At 50.2% G+C, this 21,359-nt stretch overlaps 1 protein-coding gene across 2 annotated transcripts in view; it reads right to left on the bottom strand.

Annotated features, from left to right (window-relative positions):
* LOC120391362 (venom factor-like) overlaps positions 1-21,359 on the bottom strand; it is an 83,196-nt gene that overhangs the window by 22,241 nt on the left and 39,596 nt on the right. For both annotated transcript variants that reach the window (XM_039514934.1, XM_039514936.1), the window contains exons 23-29: positions 12,564-12,776; positions 11,159-11,225; positions 6,286-6,372; positions 5,341-5,544; positions 3,282-3,357; positions 1,756-1,915; positions 466-561 (exon numbers count right to left, since the gene is read on the bottom strand). In XM_039514934.1, the coding sequence (XP_039370868.1) occupies positions 466-561; positions 1,756-1,915; positions 3,282-3,357; positions 5,341-5,544; positions 6,286-6,372; positions 11,159-11,225; positions 12,564-12,776 (903 nt within the window). The remainder of the gene's footprint in view (positions 1-465; positions 562-1,755; positions 1,916-3,281; positions 3,358-5,340; positions 5,545-6,285; positions 6,373-11,158; positions 11,226-12,563; positions 12,777-21,359) is intronic.

The following is a 21,359-nucleotide window of genomic DNA, read 5'->3' as shown; positions in this document are numbered from 1 at the left end:
GACAACCGTGCACGCAGCACATGCACACACCTAACTGGATTTGATATCAGCAAGCACTCAAAGAAGAAGTCATTGGTCCCAATGAAGGAAAATCACTATATAAATGGGGTGCCATGAAACTTTGGGTTCGTTTTTCCAAGACTTCCCCGGAGCATCATGTTGCAACCGACAGAACCTGGCTCCTACCTACCCGTGATCAACCTAGCTGGCCACTAGATTGATCCGGACTCTGGACTGATAACTATAACATTGACTGGCAGGTCAGTGTGTGTGTGTGGTGTGTGATTGAATGCGTATGTTAATTGTTGTATCTTCAATAAACGTGGCGTATTGCCTTTTCCCCTGAAAAAGATCTCATGTGCTTCTTATAAGCATAACACCATGGGGCGTGGTTCATAGGGGCTGGACAGATGGGAAAACCTGGGTATGAACGTAGAAGTGACTCTACGGTGCAGAGATACTCACGTTGACTTGATCCTTGCAGATGTCCTTGGCCTCTTCCAATGCAATCAGCACAAAAGCTGTTAAAGAGACATCAGGCTCAGCACCCTTGTACCCTCCCTAAAGGGGAGCAAAGGACAGATTTGGGATAAGAAAGTCCCCCGAGTACCATGAAAAGAAAGAATTAATCCTAGGACCTCAGCATAGGAAAGTATAGCAGAACACATGCTTCCTAGAAAGCTACCCAAGAATGGACTCTCAGTCATGGCCAGACCTATAGCTGGGCCAGGTTCTGATCTCAGTTACTGTTACTCCTTTATCAGTGTGGAGGAACTCCATCCAAGTCAATAGAGATGCTTCGTATTAAACCAGTGTGAGAGAATTTAGCTCACCAGGCCGGTGCTCAGGTCCTGCGACTAGCTCCCAGGCAGCTTCCCGTGAGTTAATGGATCAAGTCCCAGTGACATCAAAAACCAAACTTTGGCCTGTGAAGCACCAAGACAGCTGCACTCCTCTGGGGCAATGCAAGTCACTAAGCCCAGGACGAAGCGCATGAGAGGCGTGGACAAGGCATTCTCAGTTGAGGGGAGCTGGCTGGGGAACCAATGCCCAGGGGAGATCAGGCCAGGCCAGAGTCTAAGCATCTTTAGTAAATGCTGCAAAACTTTCCCCTTTGGAGATGTCTTTCAACCATGAGAACAACAGTCATGGCACTAACCCCAACCACTTCTATCTAATAAACCCTGATATAGACACCTCCTAAACCCAGACATGGACACCCCCTTCTGCCCTAAAGCCTAACACTGAGATCCCTAACACAGAGACCCCTTAAACTCAGACACTGACAGCCCTAAACCACCAACACCCCCTTCTACACCTTAAACCCTGACACTGAAACCCCCAAGCCTTGACACTGACAACCCCTTCTACCCTAAACCCTAACACTGAGACCCCTAAATCCTGACACTGACACCCCCTTTTACCTAATAAACCCTAACACTGACACGCCCTAAACCCTGGCACCCCTAATCCCAACCCTGACACCCCTAACTCCAACAATGACCCCACTTTCAGTCCTAAACCGCAAACAACAACAAAACAAAAAATGATCTACCCCCAGCAGAATGGGCCTGAATCTCCATTCACTGCTGCCCATGTAACTGCTCCGGGAGAGAGAGAGAGAGATCAGTCTGCGTGAGCACAGACTTTGAGATGTAGCCCAGTAAGACGTCCCTTTGAATTATGAACCAACAAGTTGCTGTGATGATTGAGGTGGGTAGTGACTGGTGTGTAAAAGTCAAAGGAAACACGTACAACCATCTCTCCGCGGATTACGGGGGCATCTTCTTGGAAGACCCCACCCAGTTTCTGCTTTTCCAGGATCAACCATTTCACTGCCCCGCAGATAACTTGGTTTTCAATGGGCACCAGTTTCTTAGCCATGGCAAAGACCTTCACCACGTACGCCGTCAGCCTGAGGGCAGAATCAATCACATCACGATCACTCCTGCCTTCCCAGAACTGCCCTCAGTGTGAAAGCTGGACCGTCTGCACTCAGGTATCAGTTGAGACATTTTACAGCAGTAAATGGAGTGAGGTTCATGTGGGTCAGTTTATGGTAACCTGAGTGAGCGGGAGCTATGGAAAATGTCACCACTTGTCTGGAAAGCACATCTACACATTGCTCCCTATTACGGCTGGCTCTACTTGAGATGTGCCGAGCTCTCGCCGCCTGCAGTATGACCCAGATGGTGGGGTTGGGGGCCCGCTGTGGGCAGCTGGCCACTGGGAACTGGACCAGAGAGTCATCAAACTCATCTTCACACAAGCCAGTGAACAGCTGTAAAGATGGTAACGGTTAGTCTGAGCCAGCTACAAACTAGCCAGCTAAAGTGAAAGGACCTGGAGTTCATTACTAAGGCTGCGAGTCTGTCATGGAGGTTGTGGAAGTCACAGATTCCGTGACTTTCTATGACTTCCACAGATGCAGCAGCTGGTGTGGCTGGCCCAGGGGACCATCCGAGCATCAGTCCCGGGGGTGTCCCTGGGGACCACCTGAGCAGCAGCAGTGCCAGGGGCCACCCTGGGGGAAGTCTGAGCAGCAGCTGGAGCAGCAGCCAGGGAGCAGCCCCGGAGGGCAGTTCCCAGAGGCCTTGGAACAGTGGGCAACTGGATGCAGTCAGCCCCCACCACCGGAGCAGGAGCCAGCTGTCAGCCACTGGGAATCCTCCAGTGCAACGGCACCCCGGGGACTCCCAGAGCGGGGCGCCCTAAGAGCAGCTGAGAATTAGTCAGGGGTGTGACACCCTGTTGGGGTATTTCTGGTAAAAAAGTCATGGACAGGTCATGGGCCGTGAATTTTTGTTTATTGCCTGTAGCCTGTCCATGACTTTTACTAAAAATACCCATGACTAAATCTTCGCTTTATTCATTCCCAATCTCTCAAGCCATCCGCTCACCCACACTGACCTGTCACTGAAATCACTGGGGGCCACATTTACAAGGTATTTAGGCACCTAAAGATGCAAATAGGTACTCAGCGGGATTTTCCAAAGTGCCTAAGTGAGTTAGGCACCAAACTTCTATTGATTTTCAAAGGGAATTAATCCCCTACTCTGCTTAGGTGCTTTTGTAAATCCTGCCAGGTGCCTGCCTCATCTTTGGGCGTCGTTCCATTGCCATCTGTGGGAGTTGGATTGGGAATTTTTTCCCATTGTGTGTGTTAACCTTTGCCCTCTGGTTTTGGGCTGGAGACTGACTTGCTCTGGCTCACAAATTACATGTGTAGGGTCAGGCTAACGCTGAGCAAGAGAGTGCATTAGAAAACCCACTGTCCTCACCAAGTGCTTGATGGCCGGTCTTTGAAAGCGGCGTATGAGAAGTCAGGTTTTTTGTAAGCCATCTGCTGCGTGTAACCTGAAACAGGGAGAGTAAGAAGGAGCTGTGCAATGTCTGGCGAGTGTCTAATGAGGACTTTACATGCGTAAGGCAAACCAAGTCAGAGCTGTGACCCCTGCCGCTGGTGTCTGAGCTGTGTGGCTCTCCCTTTTTTTGCAGGTATCTCTCAGGAGGGACACGGCACAACTCCTCAAGGGAAGCAAAGGCAGAAAGCTGTCTGGTGGGGAAGCCAATTGGCATGGGCACTGCCCCATTCCTCACCAGCATGAATCCTCCCTTCGGGGTGGGAGTGGGGCCAAGTGATTACAATGTATGGGGACTTGGGAGGCGGGATGCCTGGGTCCTATGCCAGGCTCCGGGAGGGGAGGGTGGGTTAGTGTTTGGAGCAAGGTGCTGTGAGTCAGGACTCCTGGGTTCAGTTCTCAGTTCTGTCACTCACTGCGTGATGCAATGTTGGGCAAGTCACTGTCTGCCTCAGTTTCCCCATATTGTAAAAGCTTAATGGATGATGGGATGTTTGTAGTTTGGATTCCGTGCCTAATTTAGGCAGCCCACAAGGGGGGCCATGGTGTAGTGACAGAGACACCTGTTCCTTCAGGAGCTAGGCTGAAACCTACCAAGTTCTCTCAATGGTCATGAGCTTCTCTATCCTTCCTCACTACCAAGTGCTGAAACGGATTTGAACTGTGGGTGAATGGCCTCCACCCCATGACCATCTCATTCCCCACACAATAGCCATAGGCCAGCAATAGTTTAAAACAAATAGGCAGCAGATTTAAAACAAATAAAAGGAAGTATTTCTTCATGCAACTCACAGTCAACCTGTGGAATTCCTTGCCAGCGGATGTTGTGAAGGCCAAGAGCATAACAGGGTTCAAAAAAGAACTAGATAAATTAATGGAGGACAGGTCCATCAATAGCTATTAGCCAGGATGGGCAGGAATGGTGTCCCTATCCTCTGTTTGCCCGAAGTTGGAAATGAGCAACGGGGGATGGATCTCTTGATGATTGCGTGTTCTGTTCGTTCCCTCTGGGGCGCCTGGCATTGGTCACTGTCAGCAGATAGGATACTGGGCTAGATGGACCTTTGGTCTGACCCAGTAGGGCCATTCTTATGTTCTTATGTTAATGAACAGGAGTCCAAAAGCCCATCAGGACTGAAAACGGAGTTGGGCGTTTGTCTGCATAGGAAGGTCTATTCATAGTTATAATGACTAATGCCGGTGTACACTGGTGGAGGGATATTAAACCTCATGCTTCAGGTCTTAAACCAACCTCTAAAAGGAGACCTAAAGTGGGAGGCAGATTCTCTCTCTATTTTAGGGTCTTATTTGACCCCCATTCCCATAGTATTAGGGTGCTTCACATTCTTCATTGTAACTACCAGGGGCACCGGAACAATGGGGGCCAAGGGGACAAGGTCCCCCCCACTTTTTCCCTGCCTTATGGTTGACTGATGTGGGGGAGAGGAGTGAGTGGCAGAATGGGGGTGGGAAAAGGTGGAGGATGGGCAAGACCTTGGGGGGGGAAGAATCCTAATGGGGTGGGGCCTTGAGGCAGAGCATGGGTGGGCCCAGCAGGGGAGGAGCTTTGTGGGGAAGGGCAGAGTGGAAGCAGGGCCACGCTCCAGGTGATGGTGGGAATTTGCGGAGCTCCTGCCATCTACCCTCACAACCCCCCTGTGCAGCAGGGCACTGAGACTCTCCCTGTTTGCAGAGGGGGAAATGGAGTCACGGAGAGATTAAGTGACTTGCCCAACATCACACCAGGAGTCTGTGGCAGAGCAGGGAACTGAACTGGTATCCCCTGAGCGCCAGGCCAGCTGCCTGATCCCTGGGCTCTCTATCTATTGCCCAATGTGCTTAACGTGAGGTTTCTGAAACATTTGGTACCAGCCATTCTCCGACACAGGCTACTGGGCTAGATGGACCTCGGGGCCAGGCCTGTGTCCCTAACACGAGCCTGAAGAGGGATTTGCTGTCTGGCATGAGAAGTACTTACCTTGCATGATCAACTTGATGGCTTCGGCCCTACGTTCCACCTCGATCCTTTCCCACTGCTCGGTGCTGTCCAGGTAGATGGTGGCGATGACGGGGGCGGTCATGCCGATCATGTTCTCTTCCCCAGAGCCGGACGGCGTCACAATGAGATGCTTCAGGTTGGCCCCGTCAATGGAGTTTTCGGCAATCATTGTCACCAGGTTTCCTGGCCAAGGAAATAATGTTGTGTGAATTAAAGCAGGGAGAGCAGGTGCTGGTGGGGACAGAGAGACAGACAGACCTCTCTGCGGGCAGGGGCAGCTCAATCCTGCATGGTACTGAGCACACCCAAACCCCATGAAAGTCAGATCCTATCCCAGCAAAAATTGATCTCAGCCCTGTGTGCTGACAAAGTTCCTACAATGCTCTGAGCATTTCTCACCAACCCCTCCTAGGTACTTCACTCCAGCTCTGCCAGCGGTGGGGATAGAACCTGGACACTCCCACTCTGAAAGCACCAGCCCTTGCTGGTTGAGCTGAATGGGGTTAAAGGAAGGGTTATTATCCACATTTTACAGATGGGGGCACTGAAGCACAGACAGGCTAAGGGAGCTGCCCAAAGTCACCAGGGACATCTGTGGAAGAGCAAGATCTTGAACTCAGGCTTCCGAAATACTAAGCTAGGGCCCAAACCACTAGGCCATCCTGTCTAGTGACATAGGCTGCCCCCTGGGTGCTCCTTATTTCTGTGCACTTGTCTCTCCTGTCAGCACCTTGTTTAGCCACACGCTGACAATGACCTTCCTCTATCTTGGTCATTAATGCTCGATAGTGCACGTAGACAGTTGTAACAGAACCAAGTGGGTAATCAGTCCACCTCCTGTGAGTGTGGCTACCAGAGAAGAATTCATTGCTCCCTTCACTCTGTTTCTAAAGCATAAAACACTTTCAAATCAGAGGCCCTTGCCTTGTATTCTGATTTTGGTCTCCGATTCTGTGTCTGGAACCATGTCATCTATATCTGCTGCTTTCACCTTCACTTCTTGGACTCCCCCTGAAAAGGAAGGACAAGGAAAAGAGACACTGAAATGCCATCCATCCAGCCGGCTGAGCTTTGCTGCTGGTTCTTGAATTATACCCTACAACGCTCATAGAGAGCCCTGCACAGTCCACTGATGTGCTAGGGAAAAGGGAGGGAGGGGGCAGCTGAGATAGGAATCAGGAAGCTATGAATATGGGGCAGGCAGAGGAGGCTGCATTTCAGTGGCAGCTGAATTGCTCTGCATTTTGCTGATTCTAGTCTTCTGTGATGAGCCTGATTTTGACCTCCATCTCAGCCAACACTAAACCAATCCCTCTGAAATATCCCACGCACAATCGGATGCCAGGGTAGAAGTTTTCAGGGAAGTTTGCTGCAGATCCAGTTAAGGGTTTGGGTTAGATACATGGGCTCCAGAAACAGAAATGTCCTCACTTAGGCCTGATCTACACTACAAGTTTAGGTCAAATTTAGCAGCGTTAAATCGAATTAACTCTGCACCCGTCCACACAACAAAGCCATTTACTTCAACATAAAGGGCTCTTAAAATCGATTTCTGTACTCCTCCATGACGAGGGGAGTAGCGCAGAAATCAACATTGCCAGTTCGAATTAGGGTTAGTGTGGATGCAGTTTGACGGTATTGGCCTCCGGGAGCTATCCCATAGTGCACCATTGTGACTGCTCTGGACAGCAATCTGAACTCGGATGCACCAGCCAGGTAGACAGAAAAAGCCCCGCAAACTTTTGAATTTCATATCCTGTTTGTCCAGCGTGGAGAGCTCATCAGCACAGGTGATCATGCAGCCTGAGAATTGAAAAAGAGCTCCAGCATGGACCGTATGGGAGGTACTAGATCTGATCGTTGTAGGGGGAGAAGATTCCATGCTAGCAGAACTATGTTCCAACAGACGAAATGCCAAAATATTTGAAAAAATCTCCAAGGGCATGATGGAGAGAGGCCACAATAGGGACTCATATCAGCACCATGTGAAAGTTAAGGAGCTCAGACAAACATTTCAGAAAACCAAAGAAGCAAATGGAAAGTCCAGGGCAGAGCTGCAGACATGCCACTTCTATGCAGAGCTGCATGCAATTCTAGGGGGGACTGTCACCACTACCCCACCCTTGACTGTGGATTCTGATGAGGGGTTACTCACAGCCATGCCTGAGGATTTTGCGGACGGGGAAGATGAGGAGAAGGAGGAGGACAAGCTTGCGGAGAGCACACATCACACCGTTCTCCCCAACAGCCAGGATCTTTTTCTCAGCCTGACTGATGTAGCCTCCCAACCCTCCCAAAGCGGTATCCCAGACCATGAAGCCATAGAAGGGACCTCTGGTGAGTGTACCTTTGTAAATGTAAAACATGGTTTAAAAGCAAGCATTTTTAAATGATTAATTTGCCCTGAGGACTTGGGATGCATTCGCAGCCAGTACAGCTACTGGAAAAGTCTGTTAACATGTCTGGGAATGGAGCGGAAATTCTCCAGGGACATCTCCAGGAAGCTCTCCTGGAGGTACTCCAAAAGCCTTTCCAGAAGGTTTCTGGGCAGGGCAGCCTTATTCCGTCCTCCACGGTAGGAAACTTTACCATGCCATGCTAGTAGCAAGTAATCTGGTATCATTGCATGACAAAGCCTGGCAGCGTATGGTCCCGGTGTTTGCTGGCATTCAAGCAACATCCGTTCTTTATCTCGCTATGTTATCCTCAGGAGAGTGATATCATTCATGGTAACCTGGTTGAAATATGGGAATTTAATTAAGGGGACAGAGGTGGCCATTCCTAGTGGGCTGTTTGCCTGTGGCTGAAAAGAAATCCTTCCCTGCAGTTAGCCAAGCCGGGGCGGGGAGGGCATTGGCGCTGAGCTGTTCACGTTTGGCTAGCAGGGATTTTCCCTGATACCAGCCATGTGGTGGGGGGAGAGGTAAAGCGATCATCCCAGAGAATTGGATGGTGGGGGTTAGTTTGGTTTCTGCTGCTGCACGTTAACATGAAAACCGCAGCACTCAACGGGCTTTGCTTGGTATGGGAAAGGAGGGTGTTGCTTTTATGAAGGTTGCAGAAGCCGAAAGACAGTGGCTTACCACGGCCGCATGCAAGCCGAATTCTGTTGCCCGGCCCTGCATCTGTGATCTCTAACACCAAAACCGCAGGCACTCAATATTAATATGCAAAATTTGACCTTGTACCAAAATCACATGTGCTATGTAATGTGAATAGTGTTGTTCACCATGAAAGAGTATAACCATTGTTTTGTAAAATGTATCTTTTAAAATATTTCTGTCCCTTTTTTCCCTCCCGCAGCTGCAAATTTTTCAAGCCTCCCTCCTCCATCCCGAAGGATATCTCAGATAAGGTGCCAAAAAAAATGCACATGTGACTAAATGTTCTCTGAGATCATGCAGTCGACCCGCAATGAAAGAGCTCATCTGAATGAGTAGAAGGACATAGTATCAAACTACAGGAAAGATGCCAATGAACATGAGGACAGGAGGGATGAATGTGAGGACAGGAGGGACGCTCGAGATGAGAGGTGGTGGCAGAAAGATCAGAGGTGGCAGCAGGAAGATCAGAGGAGGCAGGGTGCAACGCTGGGGCTGCTGTGTGATCAAATGGACATGCTCTGGCATCTGGGGGAGCTTCAGGAATGGCAGCAGGATCACAGAGTGCCGCTGCAGCCTCTGTATAACCGCCCTCCCCAAGTTCCATAGCCTCCTCACCCAGACATCCAAGAACATGGGGTTGAGGGGAGGCTCCATGCACCCTGCCACTACACCCCAGTGGACAGCCCAAGCAAAAGGCTGTCATTCAACAACTTTTGAAGTGGCCTTTTCCTTCCCTCCTATCCTCCTCCCAAACCCCACCCGGGCTACCTTGTCAGTTCTCTCCCTATGTTTTTAATCAATTAATAAAGAATACATGATTTTTAAATGATAGTGACTTTATTTCCTTAGAAAGCAAGCTGTGATCGAAGGGGGGAGGGTGGGTTGCTTACAGGGAATGAGTCAATCAAGGGGGTGGGTTTTTATCAAGGAGAACAGAACTTTCACACTGTAGCCTGCCTGGCCAGTAATGAAACTGATTTTCAAAGCTTCTCTGATGCGCAGTGCTTCCTGGTGTGCTCTTCTAATCGCCCTGGTGTCTGGCTGTGCGTAATCAGCAGCCAGGCGATTTGCCTCAACCTCCCATCCTGCCATAAACATCTCCCCCTTACTCTTACAGAGATTGTGGAGCACACAGCAAGCAGCAATAACAATGGGAATACTGGTTTGGCTGAGGTCTGAGTGAGTCAGTAAAGTGCACCAGTGACCCTTTAAACATCCAAATGCACATTCTACCACCATTCTGCACTTGCTCAGCTGGTAGTTGAACAGCTCCTGACTACTGTCCAGGCTGCCTGTGTATGGCTTCCTGAGCCATGGCATTAAGGGGTAGGCTGGGTCCCCGAAGATAACTATAGGCATGTCAACATCCCCAACGGTTATTTTCTGGTCTGGGAAGTAAATCCCTTGCTGCAACCGTTTAAACAGACTAGTGTTCCTGAAGACGCGAGCGTCATGAACCCTTCCCAGCCATCCCACGTTGATGTTGGTGAAACGTCCCTTGTGATCCACCAGTGCTTGCAGCACCATTGAAAAGTACTCCTTGCAATTTATATACTGGCTACCCTGGTGCTCCGGTGCCAAATTAGGGATATGGGTTCCATCTATCGCCCCACCACAGTTAAGGAATCCCATTGCAGCAAAGCTATTGACTATGACCTGCACATTTCTCTGAGTCACTACCTTTGGTAGCAGCAGCTCAGTGATTGCTTTGGCTACTTGCATCACAGCAGCCCCCACAGTAGATTTGCCCACTCCAAATTGATTCCCGACTGACTGGCGTTGCAAGCTTCCACAGGGCTATCGCCACTTGCTTCTCAACTGTGAGGGCTGCTCTCATCTTGATATTCTGGTGCTTGAGGGCAGGGGAAAGCAAGTCACAAAGTTCCATGAAAGTGCCCTTACACGTGCAAAAGTTTCACAGCCACTGGGAATCGTCCCACACCTGCAACACTATGTGGTCCCACCAGTCTGTGCTTGTTTCCTGGGCCCAGAATCCGTGTTCCACAGCTAGAACCTGCCCCAGTAACACCATGATCTCCAAAGTGCCGAGAACCGCGGTTTGAGAGAATTCTATGTCCATGTTCTCATCACTCTCGTCGCTGCGCTGCTGTCGCCGCCTCCTCCTCACCTGGTTTTTCAGGTTCTGGTTCAGCATAAACTGCATGATAATGCGTGAGGTGTTTACAATGTTCATGACTGCTGTCTTGAGCTGAGCAGGCTCCAAGCTTGCCATGGTATGGTGTCTGAACAGTTCACCCAGAAAAAAAGGCGCGAAACGGTTGTTTGCCATTGCTTTCATGGAGGGAAGGAGGGAGGGAGAGAGGGCCCTGATGACAAGTACTCAGAACCACCCGTGACAATGTTTTTTCCCCATCAGGCAATCAGATCTCAACCCAGAATTCCAATGGGCAGGGGAGACTGCAGGAACTATGGGATAGCTATGGGATAGCTACCCACAGTGCAACACTCTGGACGTCGACCCTAGCCTTGGTACATGGATGCACACCACCGAATTAATGTGCTTAGTGTGGCTGCATGCACTCAACTTTATACAATCTGTTGCCAAAAAAAGAATTTTGTAAAATCAGAGTAATCATATAGTGTAGACATACCCTTAGATACAGATTGTGGAATTCTTTGAGACCTTCAGGATGAGAGGTGCCATGTAAAGGCAAAGCAGTGTGGCTACTCACCTGCTCCTTTTGTAGATGGATCCAATAGGACAGACATAATTGTTTTGGTCATCCTCAACCCTTCCGGCTAGAAAGGAACGACAAGAGCATAGTAAGCACAGTAGCATTCAGAGACAATGAAGAGCAGCAGGAAAAGGTGAGCGACTTGCTGATCTTGTGAGCAGCATGAATCAGGAGTGACTCCACTGGAAGTCAGCGGCAGGGGCGGCTCAAGGCCCCAGCACGCGAAGCACGTGCTTGGGGCGGCATGCCGCGGGGGGCGCTCTGCCGGTCGCCGGGAGGGCGACGGGTAGGAAGCCTTCGGTGGCATGTCTGCAGAGGGTCCACTGGTCTCGCAGCTCCACCGAAGCCATGGGACCAGCGGACCCTCTGCAGGCACCCCTGCGGGAGGTCCACCGGAACCGCGGGACCAGAGGACCCTCTGCAGGCACGCCTGCGGGAGGTCCACCGGAGCTGCGGGACCGGTGACCAGCAGAGCGCCTCCCGCGGCATGACGCCATGCTTGGGGCGGCAAAATGTCTAGAGCCGCCCCTGGTCAGCTGTCAAGTGAAACTGAGATCAGGCTCCATCCCAATGAGTCTGGAATCTGACCTCAACCTCAGGCAGCGTCCCCTTTTGTTTTGGATCCTGGTTAGGATGCATCCAAGGAGAAGTCCCTAGGCCAAATTCATCCCAAGCGTAACACCACTGATTCCACTACAGATGAACAGGAGGATTTTTTGCCAGAAGCTGGGAATAGGAGACGGGATGGATCATTTGATGATTCCCTGTTCTGTTCATTCCCTCTGGGGCACCTGGCATTGGCCACTGTCAGCAGACAGGATACTGAGCTAGATGGACCTTTGGTCTGACCCAGTATGGCCGTTCTTATGTTCTTATAAATCTGCCCTACAGAGTCTGGCAGGGCGAGGAAGTGAGAAGCTCAGTTAATTCCATCATTGCTCTGTGACCTTCCTGAAGGACTTTTCTACTCCCTGATCTTCAGTGGAGGATCTTCCTCTCACCCAGCATTACAGTGATCTCCTGGGACAGGCCAATGGGACGCCCTTCACAACCCACCAATGCTGCTCATTTGCTCAGCTCTCTCTGCCGAGTGATATGAGGTTCTCCCTGGGTGCACTGAGTCTGTATTGATTCCAGCATCCACTGGTCCAAGGAGCAAGACCCTGGGCCTGAGGAACTGAACCTAGGTCTCTTATATGACGGCTCAGAAGACTGAGTGTAAGATAACCAGGCCAGCCCCAGCCCTGCTGTAATTGCCACAGGGGAGGGGAGGAAGTGAGATGGGGATGGAGATGCAGGGTGTTAATTTAACAGGTTAAGAGACAGCACTGATTCCAGAAGCCAGCCAATCTGGCCTCCAGCCTCTTGCCCTCCAGCAGATATCAAGCCCCCTGATACCTACCACAACCTTCAGTTTCTTCTTCATGCCATCAGATACAAAACTGTCCTGCACTGCTGCCTTGACCTCAATGTTGTGAGATCCCAGCTGCAATGGGACAATCACTAATGGCACGGCCAGGGAGGACTTGGCTTTGATGTCAAGGATCTGCCGGTATTTAGCCTCGGAAGTGGATGCGCTGCAGAAAACTGGGTTGTGCATCAGCTCCAGCCAGACCTGAGAAGAGAACAGAGATTCATGAGCAGGCAGTCTGCACACCGTGACACTGTAGGGCATTGATCCAAATCATACCCTCTGACTGGAGTTTGCCTTTAATATTAATAAATAACAGACAGGACTCTACTTTCAAAGCATATGACTGTATCCTGACCTCCTTCCTGAGAGGCTCTTCAGAATCCCCTCTAGTTCTGTCCTGCCTCAGAGAGGCTCTCAGCCTGTGGTGTTCCTGAGTAGAAGTAATGAGACCCACCTGGTCTAGCTACCGGTGTGAGTCAGCAGAAAGCCCAGAACCTGGTACCCACTCACAGATTTGAGGCCCAGCCAGAGGAGAATGGCAGTCAGAAGGGGATTTTTTTTTAATCTCCTTCTATATCATGCAATCTTTCCAGAAACTGGGAATAGGCAAGAGAAGATGGTTACTTACCTCTTGTAACTGTTGTTTTTTGAGATGTGTTTTTCATGTCCATAGCAATTAGGTGTGCGTGCACGTCACGTGCACAGATGTTGAAAACTTTTTCCCTTAGCAGCTCCTATCAGGATGACAGAGGAGCCCCCTAGAGTGGGACCCTTATTACCCTGCCGGCCTGACCTCCCCCTTCAGTTCCTTCTTGCCGTTGACCCCCACAGAGGGGAAGGGGGGACGTGTATTGTAATGGATGTGAACAACACATCTCGAAGAACAACGGTTACGAGAGGTAAGTAACCATCTTTTCTTCTTCAAGTGCTTGTTCACATCCGTTCCAATTATATGACTTCCAAGCTGACCATTGGAGGTGGGTAGGAGTCAAGGAATGGTTGATAGGAGGACAGCCCTGCTGACCGCTATATCATCTCTGGCCTGTGGTTGATGGCATAGTGGGCTGTAAACATATGCACTGAGGACTAAACAGCTGCTTTGCAGATTTTGTGGATGGGTACCTGTGCCAGAAAGGCGGTCGAAGATGCTTGCGCTCTTGTCCAATAGGCTGTGATTGTCAGAGCTGGAACCTTAGCCAACTCATAGTATGTGTGAATGCAGTCTGTGATCCAGGACGAGATGCGCTAAGAAGATACTAGAAGGCCCTTCGTTCTACCAGCAGTGGCCACGAACAGTTGGGTTGATTTGCAAAAAGGCCTCATGTGCTCTGTGTAGAATGCTAGGACTCTTTGAACGTCTAGCGTGTGCAAGCTCTGCTGCTGCGGGCTCATGGGAGGCTTTGGAAAAATCACAGGAAGACAAATGTCCTGTCCCATGTGGAACTGGGAGACCACCTTGGGGAGGAATCTACGGTGCGATCTAAGCTGCACCTTGTCCTTATGAAACACTGTATAAGGGGATTTGGAGGTGAGAGCCTTTAGTTCAGACACACTCCTCGCCGATGTAATGGCCACCAAGAACGCTACCTTCCATGAAAGGTAAAGGAGGGAACAAGTGGCCAGGGGCTCGAACAGACCTAGACAAATTGGAGGATTGGGCCAAAAGAAATCTGATGAGGTTCAACAAGGACAAGTGCAGAGTTCTGCACTTAGGAAGGAAGAATCCCATGCAACACTACAGGCTGGGGACTGACTGGATAAGCAGCAGTTCTGCAGAAAAGGATCTGGGGATTACAGTGGATGAGAAGCTGGATATGAGACAGCAGTGGGCCCTTGTTGCCAGAAGGCCAATGGCATATTGGGCTGTATTAGTAGGAGCATTGCCAGCAAATCGAGGGAAGTGATTATTCCCCTCTATTCGGCACTGGTGAGGCCACACCTGGAGTATTGCATCCAGTTTTGGTCCCTCCACTGCAGAAGGGATGTGGACAAATTAAAGAGAGTCCAGCAGAGGGCAACAAAAATGATTAGGGGGCTGGAGCACATGATTTACAAAGAGAGGCTGAAGGAACTGGGATTATTTAGTCTGCAGAGACAAGAGTGAGGGGGGATTTGATAGCAGCCTTCAACTACTTGAAAGGGGGTTCCAAAGAGGATGGAGCTATGCTGTTCTCAATGGCAGATGACAGAACAAAAAGCAATGGTCTCAAGTTGCAGCAGAGGAGGTCTAGGTTGGATATTAGGAAACACTATTTCACTAGGAGGGTGGTGAAGCACTGGAATGGGTTACCTAGGGAGGAGATGGAATTTCTGTTATTAGAGGTTTTGAAGGCCCGGCTTGACAAAGTCCGGGCTGGGATGATTTAGTTGGTGTTGGTCCTGCTTTGAGCAGGGGGTTGGACTAGATGACCTCCTGAGGTATCTTCCAACCCTAATATTCTATAATTCTATGAAAGATTTGACAGGCCAGACGAACTGCTCTGAGCTCCTTCAAGTCGATATGATGTCTCGTCCTGCATCCACAGACATTGTGTTCTCAGTTCCCTAGGTGTGCACCCCAACCCAGATCTGATGCATCTGTTACTAATGTCAGTGAAGGCTGGGTTGTGGTGAAGGGGTCTCCCGCACAGACTACTGGCTGTTCCAGCCACCAACGCAGAGACTCTCGGACTTGCCAGGCTGTCCAGGCTGGATAACGGGAGTAAAATCCCTTTCCCCTTAGCTCCTGGGGAACCTCTTTGAGCGCCCCTATATTGATGAGTGATCATACTTCCTGCATAAAGAGTTGCTTGTGAGAGGGGTCCCTGAACAGGGATGGGGAAGGGGGGTGGGAGGGAGGGAAGGAGGAGAACTGGAGGGAGTATCCCACCTGTACCGTGCGTAGGACTCAGAGGTCCAATGTTATACGGGACCACGCAAGGTAGAAGTGGAATAACCGGTTTAAAAACTCTAGGGAGGGATCCTGGGATTGGATTGATAGGCTGTCCTCGTGCGTGCCTTCAAAACCCTGGCTTGTTTCCTGGCTGGGGCTTGTTTGGGCCTCAGCTAGACGCATTGTTCGATGGTCTGCGTCTATTATTCCTGCCTGCCTGTGGTAGGGCGAGGTTGGTATTGCCTCTGCTGCGGAGGTTGAGGCCTGAAGGGCTTCCTCTGGGTTCCTGGTGTACGCGTTCCCAAGGATTTCATTGTAGCCCTGAAATCCTTGAGGCTCTGCAGCCTGGAGTCCGTTTGCTCCAAAAGAGGAGGTCTTGCAATGTGTTTTGGACCTCGGGAGGGAGGCCTGATACCTGTAGCCATGCTGAATGCCTCATAACCACTCCTGAGGATATGGTTCTGGCCACAGAGTCAGCCAAATTGAGGGTGTCTTGCAGAGTTGCCTTGGCTACTGCTTTTCCTTCCTCAATTAGCGCATGCAAATCCTGAGGCAGGTGATCCTTAAACTTGTATATAGCATTCCAAGAGTTGTGTCTGTTAAGGATGGCCTGTTGGCTGGCTATCCTGAGTTGCAGGCCTCCCGATGAGATGACCTTCCTTCCAAAGGGGTCCAATCGTTTGGCCTCTTTGGACTTTGGTGCTGAGGCCTGCTGACCCTGGCGTTCTTTTTCATTTACGGCTGACACGACCAGGGAGCAGTGTGGAGGGTGGGAGAATAAGAATTCATAGCCCTTAGATGGGGCGAAGTATTTTCTCTCCACTTCCCTGGCCACCGGGGAAATAGAAGCCGGGGTTTGCCAGATTGTCTTTATAGTTACTCTGGATAGTCTTAATCAGTGGCAATGCTACCCGTGAGCATCCTTATGGAGCCAGAATATCAACCATTGGATCCTCAGGCTCCTCCTCTTCCTCCTGAAGGCCCATATTAAGGGCAATTTAGCTGAGCAGTTCCTGATGGGCTCTATGGTCGATAGGTGGGGGTCCTGATACAGATATTCTGCCACTGCTTCATCTGGGGAGGATGAGGACATGTTCTGAGGCTGGTTGCCATCGTCCTGACCCTCCTGTAATCCCCCATAGTCCTGGGCCATGTCGGGGCCTGTCAAGGCTGTCACCTCTTGAGAGGCAGACTGTGCCTCCTGAAGTCTTGGGGGTCATGCCTCTTGGTAGTGGTGTGGGCAAAGGACCTGCCTCTGTTGGCTGCTCTGAGGGGTCCGAGGTGGGTCTAGAGAGTGTGGCCTCTCTTGCCTTCAAGGTGCGTTTATATGGCGACCTTGAGTGGCATTGCGTTGAGTGCATCAATCTGGAGGCTCTAGAAAATGTGCCCTGTTGTTGGTGATAGGCCCATGGGGTCCAAAAGTGCCATTGCCCCGGAGGCGGCCACTGCGGCTGCCAGGCTGTGTGGGACTCTCTACTGCTCTTGGTCCAGTGCCTGATATAACTCGAGCTGCCTGAGTTGGCTTCAGTCTCTGAGGAGGCTGAAGGGGAGGACCAAGGTGGTGCCGATGATCCTTGCGCCACCGTGGGGTGCCAAGAGGTGCAGGCAGGGACCAGTGCCAAGAGGATTGGGATAGTGAGCGGTACTGGCTATCCAGAGACCTGGACTGTCATAAATAAACAGATCAGGGTTAAGGTCTCTTTTACCTGTAAAGGGTTAACATGCAGTACCTGATGACCACCTGACCAGAGGACCAATCAGAGACAAGATTTTTTCAAATCTCTGTGGAGGGAAGCCTTTGTCTGTGTTCTTTGTGTAAGTGTGAGTGCTTTTTTGGATCTAAGAACAGTCATGTCTCCAAGTTCTCCTGGAGTAGTTTCTACTAATTAATAGTGAGTATTAATTAGAAAGGCGAATTAGTCTTTTGAGTTGTTTTCTATATTTGCAATTGTGTGTTTTGCTGAAGGAAATTCTTTATTCCTGTTTGCTGTTACTTTGCTTTCACTAAGAAAGAATGGGGGAGGGGGAATTCTCTCCAGAGATTGATAAGTTTAGACCCTGTATGGTTCTATCTTGAATTACAGAGACAAGTTACTTTCTTTTTATTCTTTAATAAATTCTTTTCTATTAAGGACTTGTTTGGTCTTTCCTTGGGTAAATTCTCAGGGAAGAGAAGGGGAGGTATCCTCTGTAGTTAGATGTGTCTCTCCTAGGAAACGGGAGGGGGGAGGAAGCAGGGGGAATGGTTTATTTCTCCTGGGTGTAAGAACTCCATGGATTTGGGGCTCTTGGAATCCCCTAGGATTTTGGGGAAGGACTGTGTCTCAATCCACATTTCCTGATTGAGTGGTGGCAGCTTACTAGATCTAAACTAGAATTTTAGTTTCCAACAGTTCCATGTGGGGGTGAGACCTATGACATGGTGGCAGCAAAGGGGAGACCTACCCTAGGATTTTGGGGTGGGGGAAGACATGCGGGTCCTCACTTTGAAACCCCCCAGTTTCAAGTGAGGGTAGACTCTGACATGGACCGCCTTAAAGCATATGGTGCCGGGGAAGTGGCTGGTACCATGCTTCGGTGCTGAGTGACCAAGGGTGACATGGAGTGGTGCCGGGTCCTTGGTGGGGGTGCCGAGGGCGCGTCTTCATCCAGTGCTGTAACCTCATGTGGGGTTGTTGGTGTCAGGGTGTGGCGCTATGGCGAGCTCAAACGGGAGCAGTGCCGTAAGCGGTGCGGGATTGGTGACCTCGAGCGGCACACCATTGCCGGTTTACCTCTGGATGGCACCCGTCTGGGTGGTGCCGGAGGCTTCTTCCTACATGGGAGAGGATTGGGCACTGACAATTCAATGAAGTCCTTTGCAACCTCAAATGTGTCAGGTGTGGAGGGGGGTTCCAAGACCTCCTCTAGACACTGGTCCACGCTGAAGTTGCTGGGTAATGGACTCAACGGTGCCTCCGGCGCTGGAGTCAATGGTGCTGGCTCCAGATGGGAAACAGAGTCTTGTCTCTGAGTTGTAGGAGCTGAGTGTCTTGGTAGCTCTTTGAAGGGAGCGTCCTCTTTCCCCTTTCTTATGGCGCTTGGCCGGTACCGGGGAGCTTGAGCAGTGCCGGGGCTGGTCATCTCGTCTCAGTGCCAAGGATTTACGGTGCCGGGATCTCTAGAGCCCGATGCTGAATCGTGCACTGATGCCAGGGCACTTCTCACCAAGGAGCTCAGGCCTGGTACCTGGTGGTCTGGGGCCGCTGGTTGTAACGTGCCCTCCATGAGCAGCTGCTTAAGACTCTTTCTTAGTGTGGGCCTTAAAGGCCTTGCAAATTTTTGCAGTGCTCGGCCTGGTGTGCCTCTCCCAGACACCTAAGGCAGGAGTCATGGGGGTCGCTGTTGGGCACAGACTTGCCGCAGGTAGCTCGAGCTTTAAACCCCTGGGCTTCCGGCATTCCCGCAGCCCAAGGCTGGTGGCTGGAACTAAATCCCAGTCACCTCTAACTAAACTGTACCTAAGTAATGTATTAAATACCTAACAACAAACTGTCTAACTGCTAAAACTAGATTGCTAAGGGATCACTCGCAAGCGAGAGACCACGTTCCAACGCCACCACGGAGGGTAAGAAGGGTAAGAAGTGAGGTTGGGCCGGCAGGATACTATATACAGCGCCATAAGGGTGCCATTCCAGGGGGGTCCTCTGCCGCCCCAATGGGAGTTGCTAAGGGGAAAAGTTTCTGATGTCCGTGCACACGATGCGGGCGCACACCTAATTCAGATGGACATTGTGTAGGAAGAAAAGTAAATATGGCAGGTGACCAGCTTGGCTTAACAGTGAAATCCTTGCTCGTCTTAAACACAAAAAAACCACTTACAAGAAGTGGAAGATTGGACAAATAACCAGGGAGGAGTATAAAAGTATTGTTCAGGCATGCAGGTGTGAAATCAGGAAGGCCAAATCACACTTGGAGTTGCAGCTAGCCGGAGATGTTAGGAGTAACAAGAAGGGTTTTTTTCAGGTATGTTAGCAACAAGAAGAAAGTCAAGGAAAGTGTGGGCCCCTTGCTGAATGAGGGAGGGAACCTAGTGACAGAGGATGTGGAAAAAGCTAGTGTACTCAATGCTTTTTTTGCCTCTGTCTTCACAGACAAGATCAGCTCCCAGACAGCTGCACTCTGCAGCACGGTATGGGGAGGAGGTGACCAGCTCTCTGTGGAGAAAGAAGTAGTTCGGGACTATTTAGAAAAGCTGGACGAGCACAAGTCCATGGGGCCGGATGCACTGCATCCGAGGGTGCTAAAGGAGTTGGCCGATGAGATTGCAGAGCCATTGGCCATTATCTTTGAAAAATCATGGTGATCGGGGGAGGTCCCGGATGACTGGAAAAAAGCTAATGTAGTGCCCATCTTTAAAAAAGGGAAGAAGGAAGATCCAGGGAACTACAGGCCAGGCAGTCTCACCTCAGTCCCTGGAAAAATCATGGAACAGGTCCTCAAGGAATCAATTCTGAACCACTTAAAGGAGGGGAAAGTGATCAGGAACAGTCAGCATGGATTCACCAAGGGCAAATCATGCCTGACTAACCTAATTGCCTTCTATAATGAGATAACCGGCTCTGTGGATGAGGGGAAAGCAGTGGATGTGCTATTTCTGCACTTTAGCAAAGCTTTTGATACAGTCTCCCACAGTATTCTTGCCAGCAAGTTAAAGAAGTATGGGCTGGATGAATGGACGGTAAGGTGGATAGAAAACTGGCTAGATGGTCGGGCTCAACGGTTAGTGATCAATGGTTCCATGTCTAGTTGGCAGCCGGTATCAAGTGGAGTGCCCCAAGGGTCGGTGCTGGGGCCGGTTTTGTTTAATATCTTCATTAACGATCTGGAGGATGGTGTGGACTGCACACTTAGCAAGTTTGCAGATGACACTAAACTGGGAGGAGTGGTTGATACGCTGGAGGTTAGGGATAGGATACAGAGGGACCTAGACAAATTAGAGGATTGGGCCAAAAGAAATATGATGAGGTTCAACAAGGACAAGTGCAGAGTCCTGCACTTAGGACAGAAGAATCCCATGCACTGCTACAGGCTAGGGACCGAATGGTTGGGCAGCAGTTCTGCAGAAAAGGACCTAGGAGTTACGGTGGATGAAAAGCTGAATATGAGTCAACAGTGTGCCCTTGTTGCCAAGAAGGCTAATGGCATTTTGGGTTGTATAAGTAGGGGCATTTCCAGCAGATCGAGGGATGTGATCATTCCTCTCTATTCAGCACTAGTGAGGCCTCATTTGCAGTACTATGTCCAATTTTGGGCCCCACACTACAAGAAGGATGTGGATAAATTGGAGATGGTCCAGCGGAGGGCAACAAAAATGATAGGGGGCTGGAGCACATGACTTATGAGGAGAGGCTGAGGGAACTGGGATTGTTTAGCCTGCAAAAGAGAAGAATGAGGGGGGATTTGATAGCTGCTTTCAACTACCTGAAAGGGGGTTCCAAAGAGGATGGATCTAGACTGTTCTCAGTGGTAGAAGATGACAGAACAAGGAGTAATGGTCTCAAGTTGCAGAGGGAGAGGTTTAGGTTGGACATTAGGAAAAACTTTTTCACTAGTAGGGTGGTGAAGAACTGGAATGGGTTACCTAGGGAGGTGGTGGAATCTCCTTCCTTAGAGGTTTTTAAGGTCAGGCTTGACAAAGCCCTGGCTGGGATGATTTAGTTGGGTTTGGTCCTGCTTTGAGCAGGGGGTTGGACTAGATGACCTCCTGAGGTCCCTTCCAACCCTGAGATTCTATGATTCTATGACATGAACAAGCTCTCAAAGAAGAAGGGATGGATCATTTGATGATTACCTGTTCAGTTCATTCCCTCTGTGATGAAGTGGTTTTCCTTGTTTCCTATGGGGGATTTTCTTGGTGGGACTCAGTTTCC

The sequence above is a fragment of the Mauremys reevesii genome, linkage group 25 (assembly GCF_016161935.1).
Source record: "Mauremys reevesii isolate NIE-2019 linkage group 25, ASM1616193v1, whole genome shotgun sequence".
NCBI lineage: Eukaryota > Metazoa > Chordata > Testudines > Geoemydidae > Mauremys > Mauremys reevesii.
Note: the sequence above shows the minus strand (reverse complement) of the source record. Positions and strands in the feature narration are given on the sequence as shown.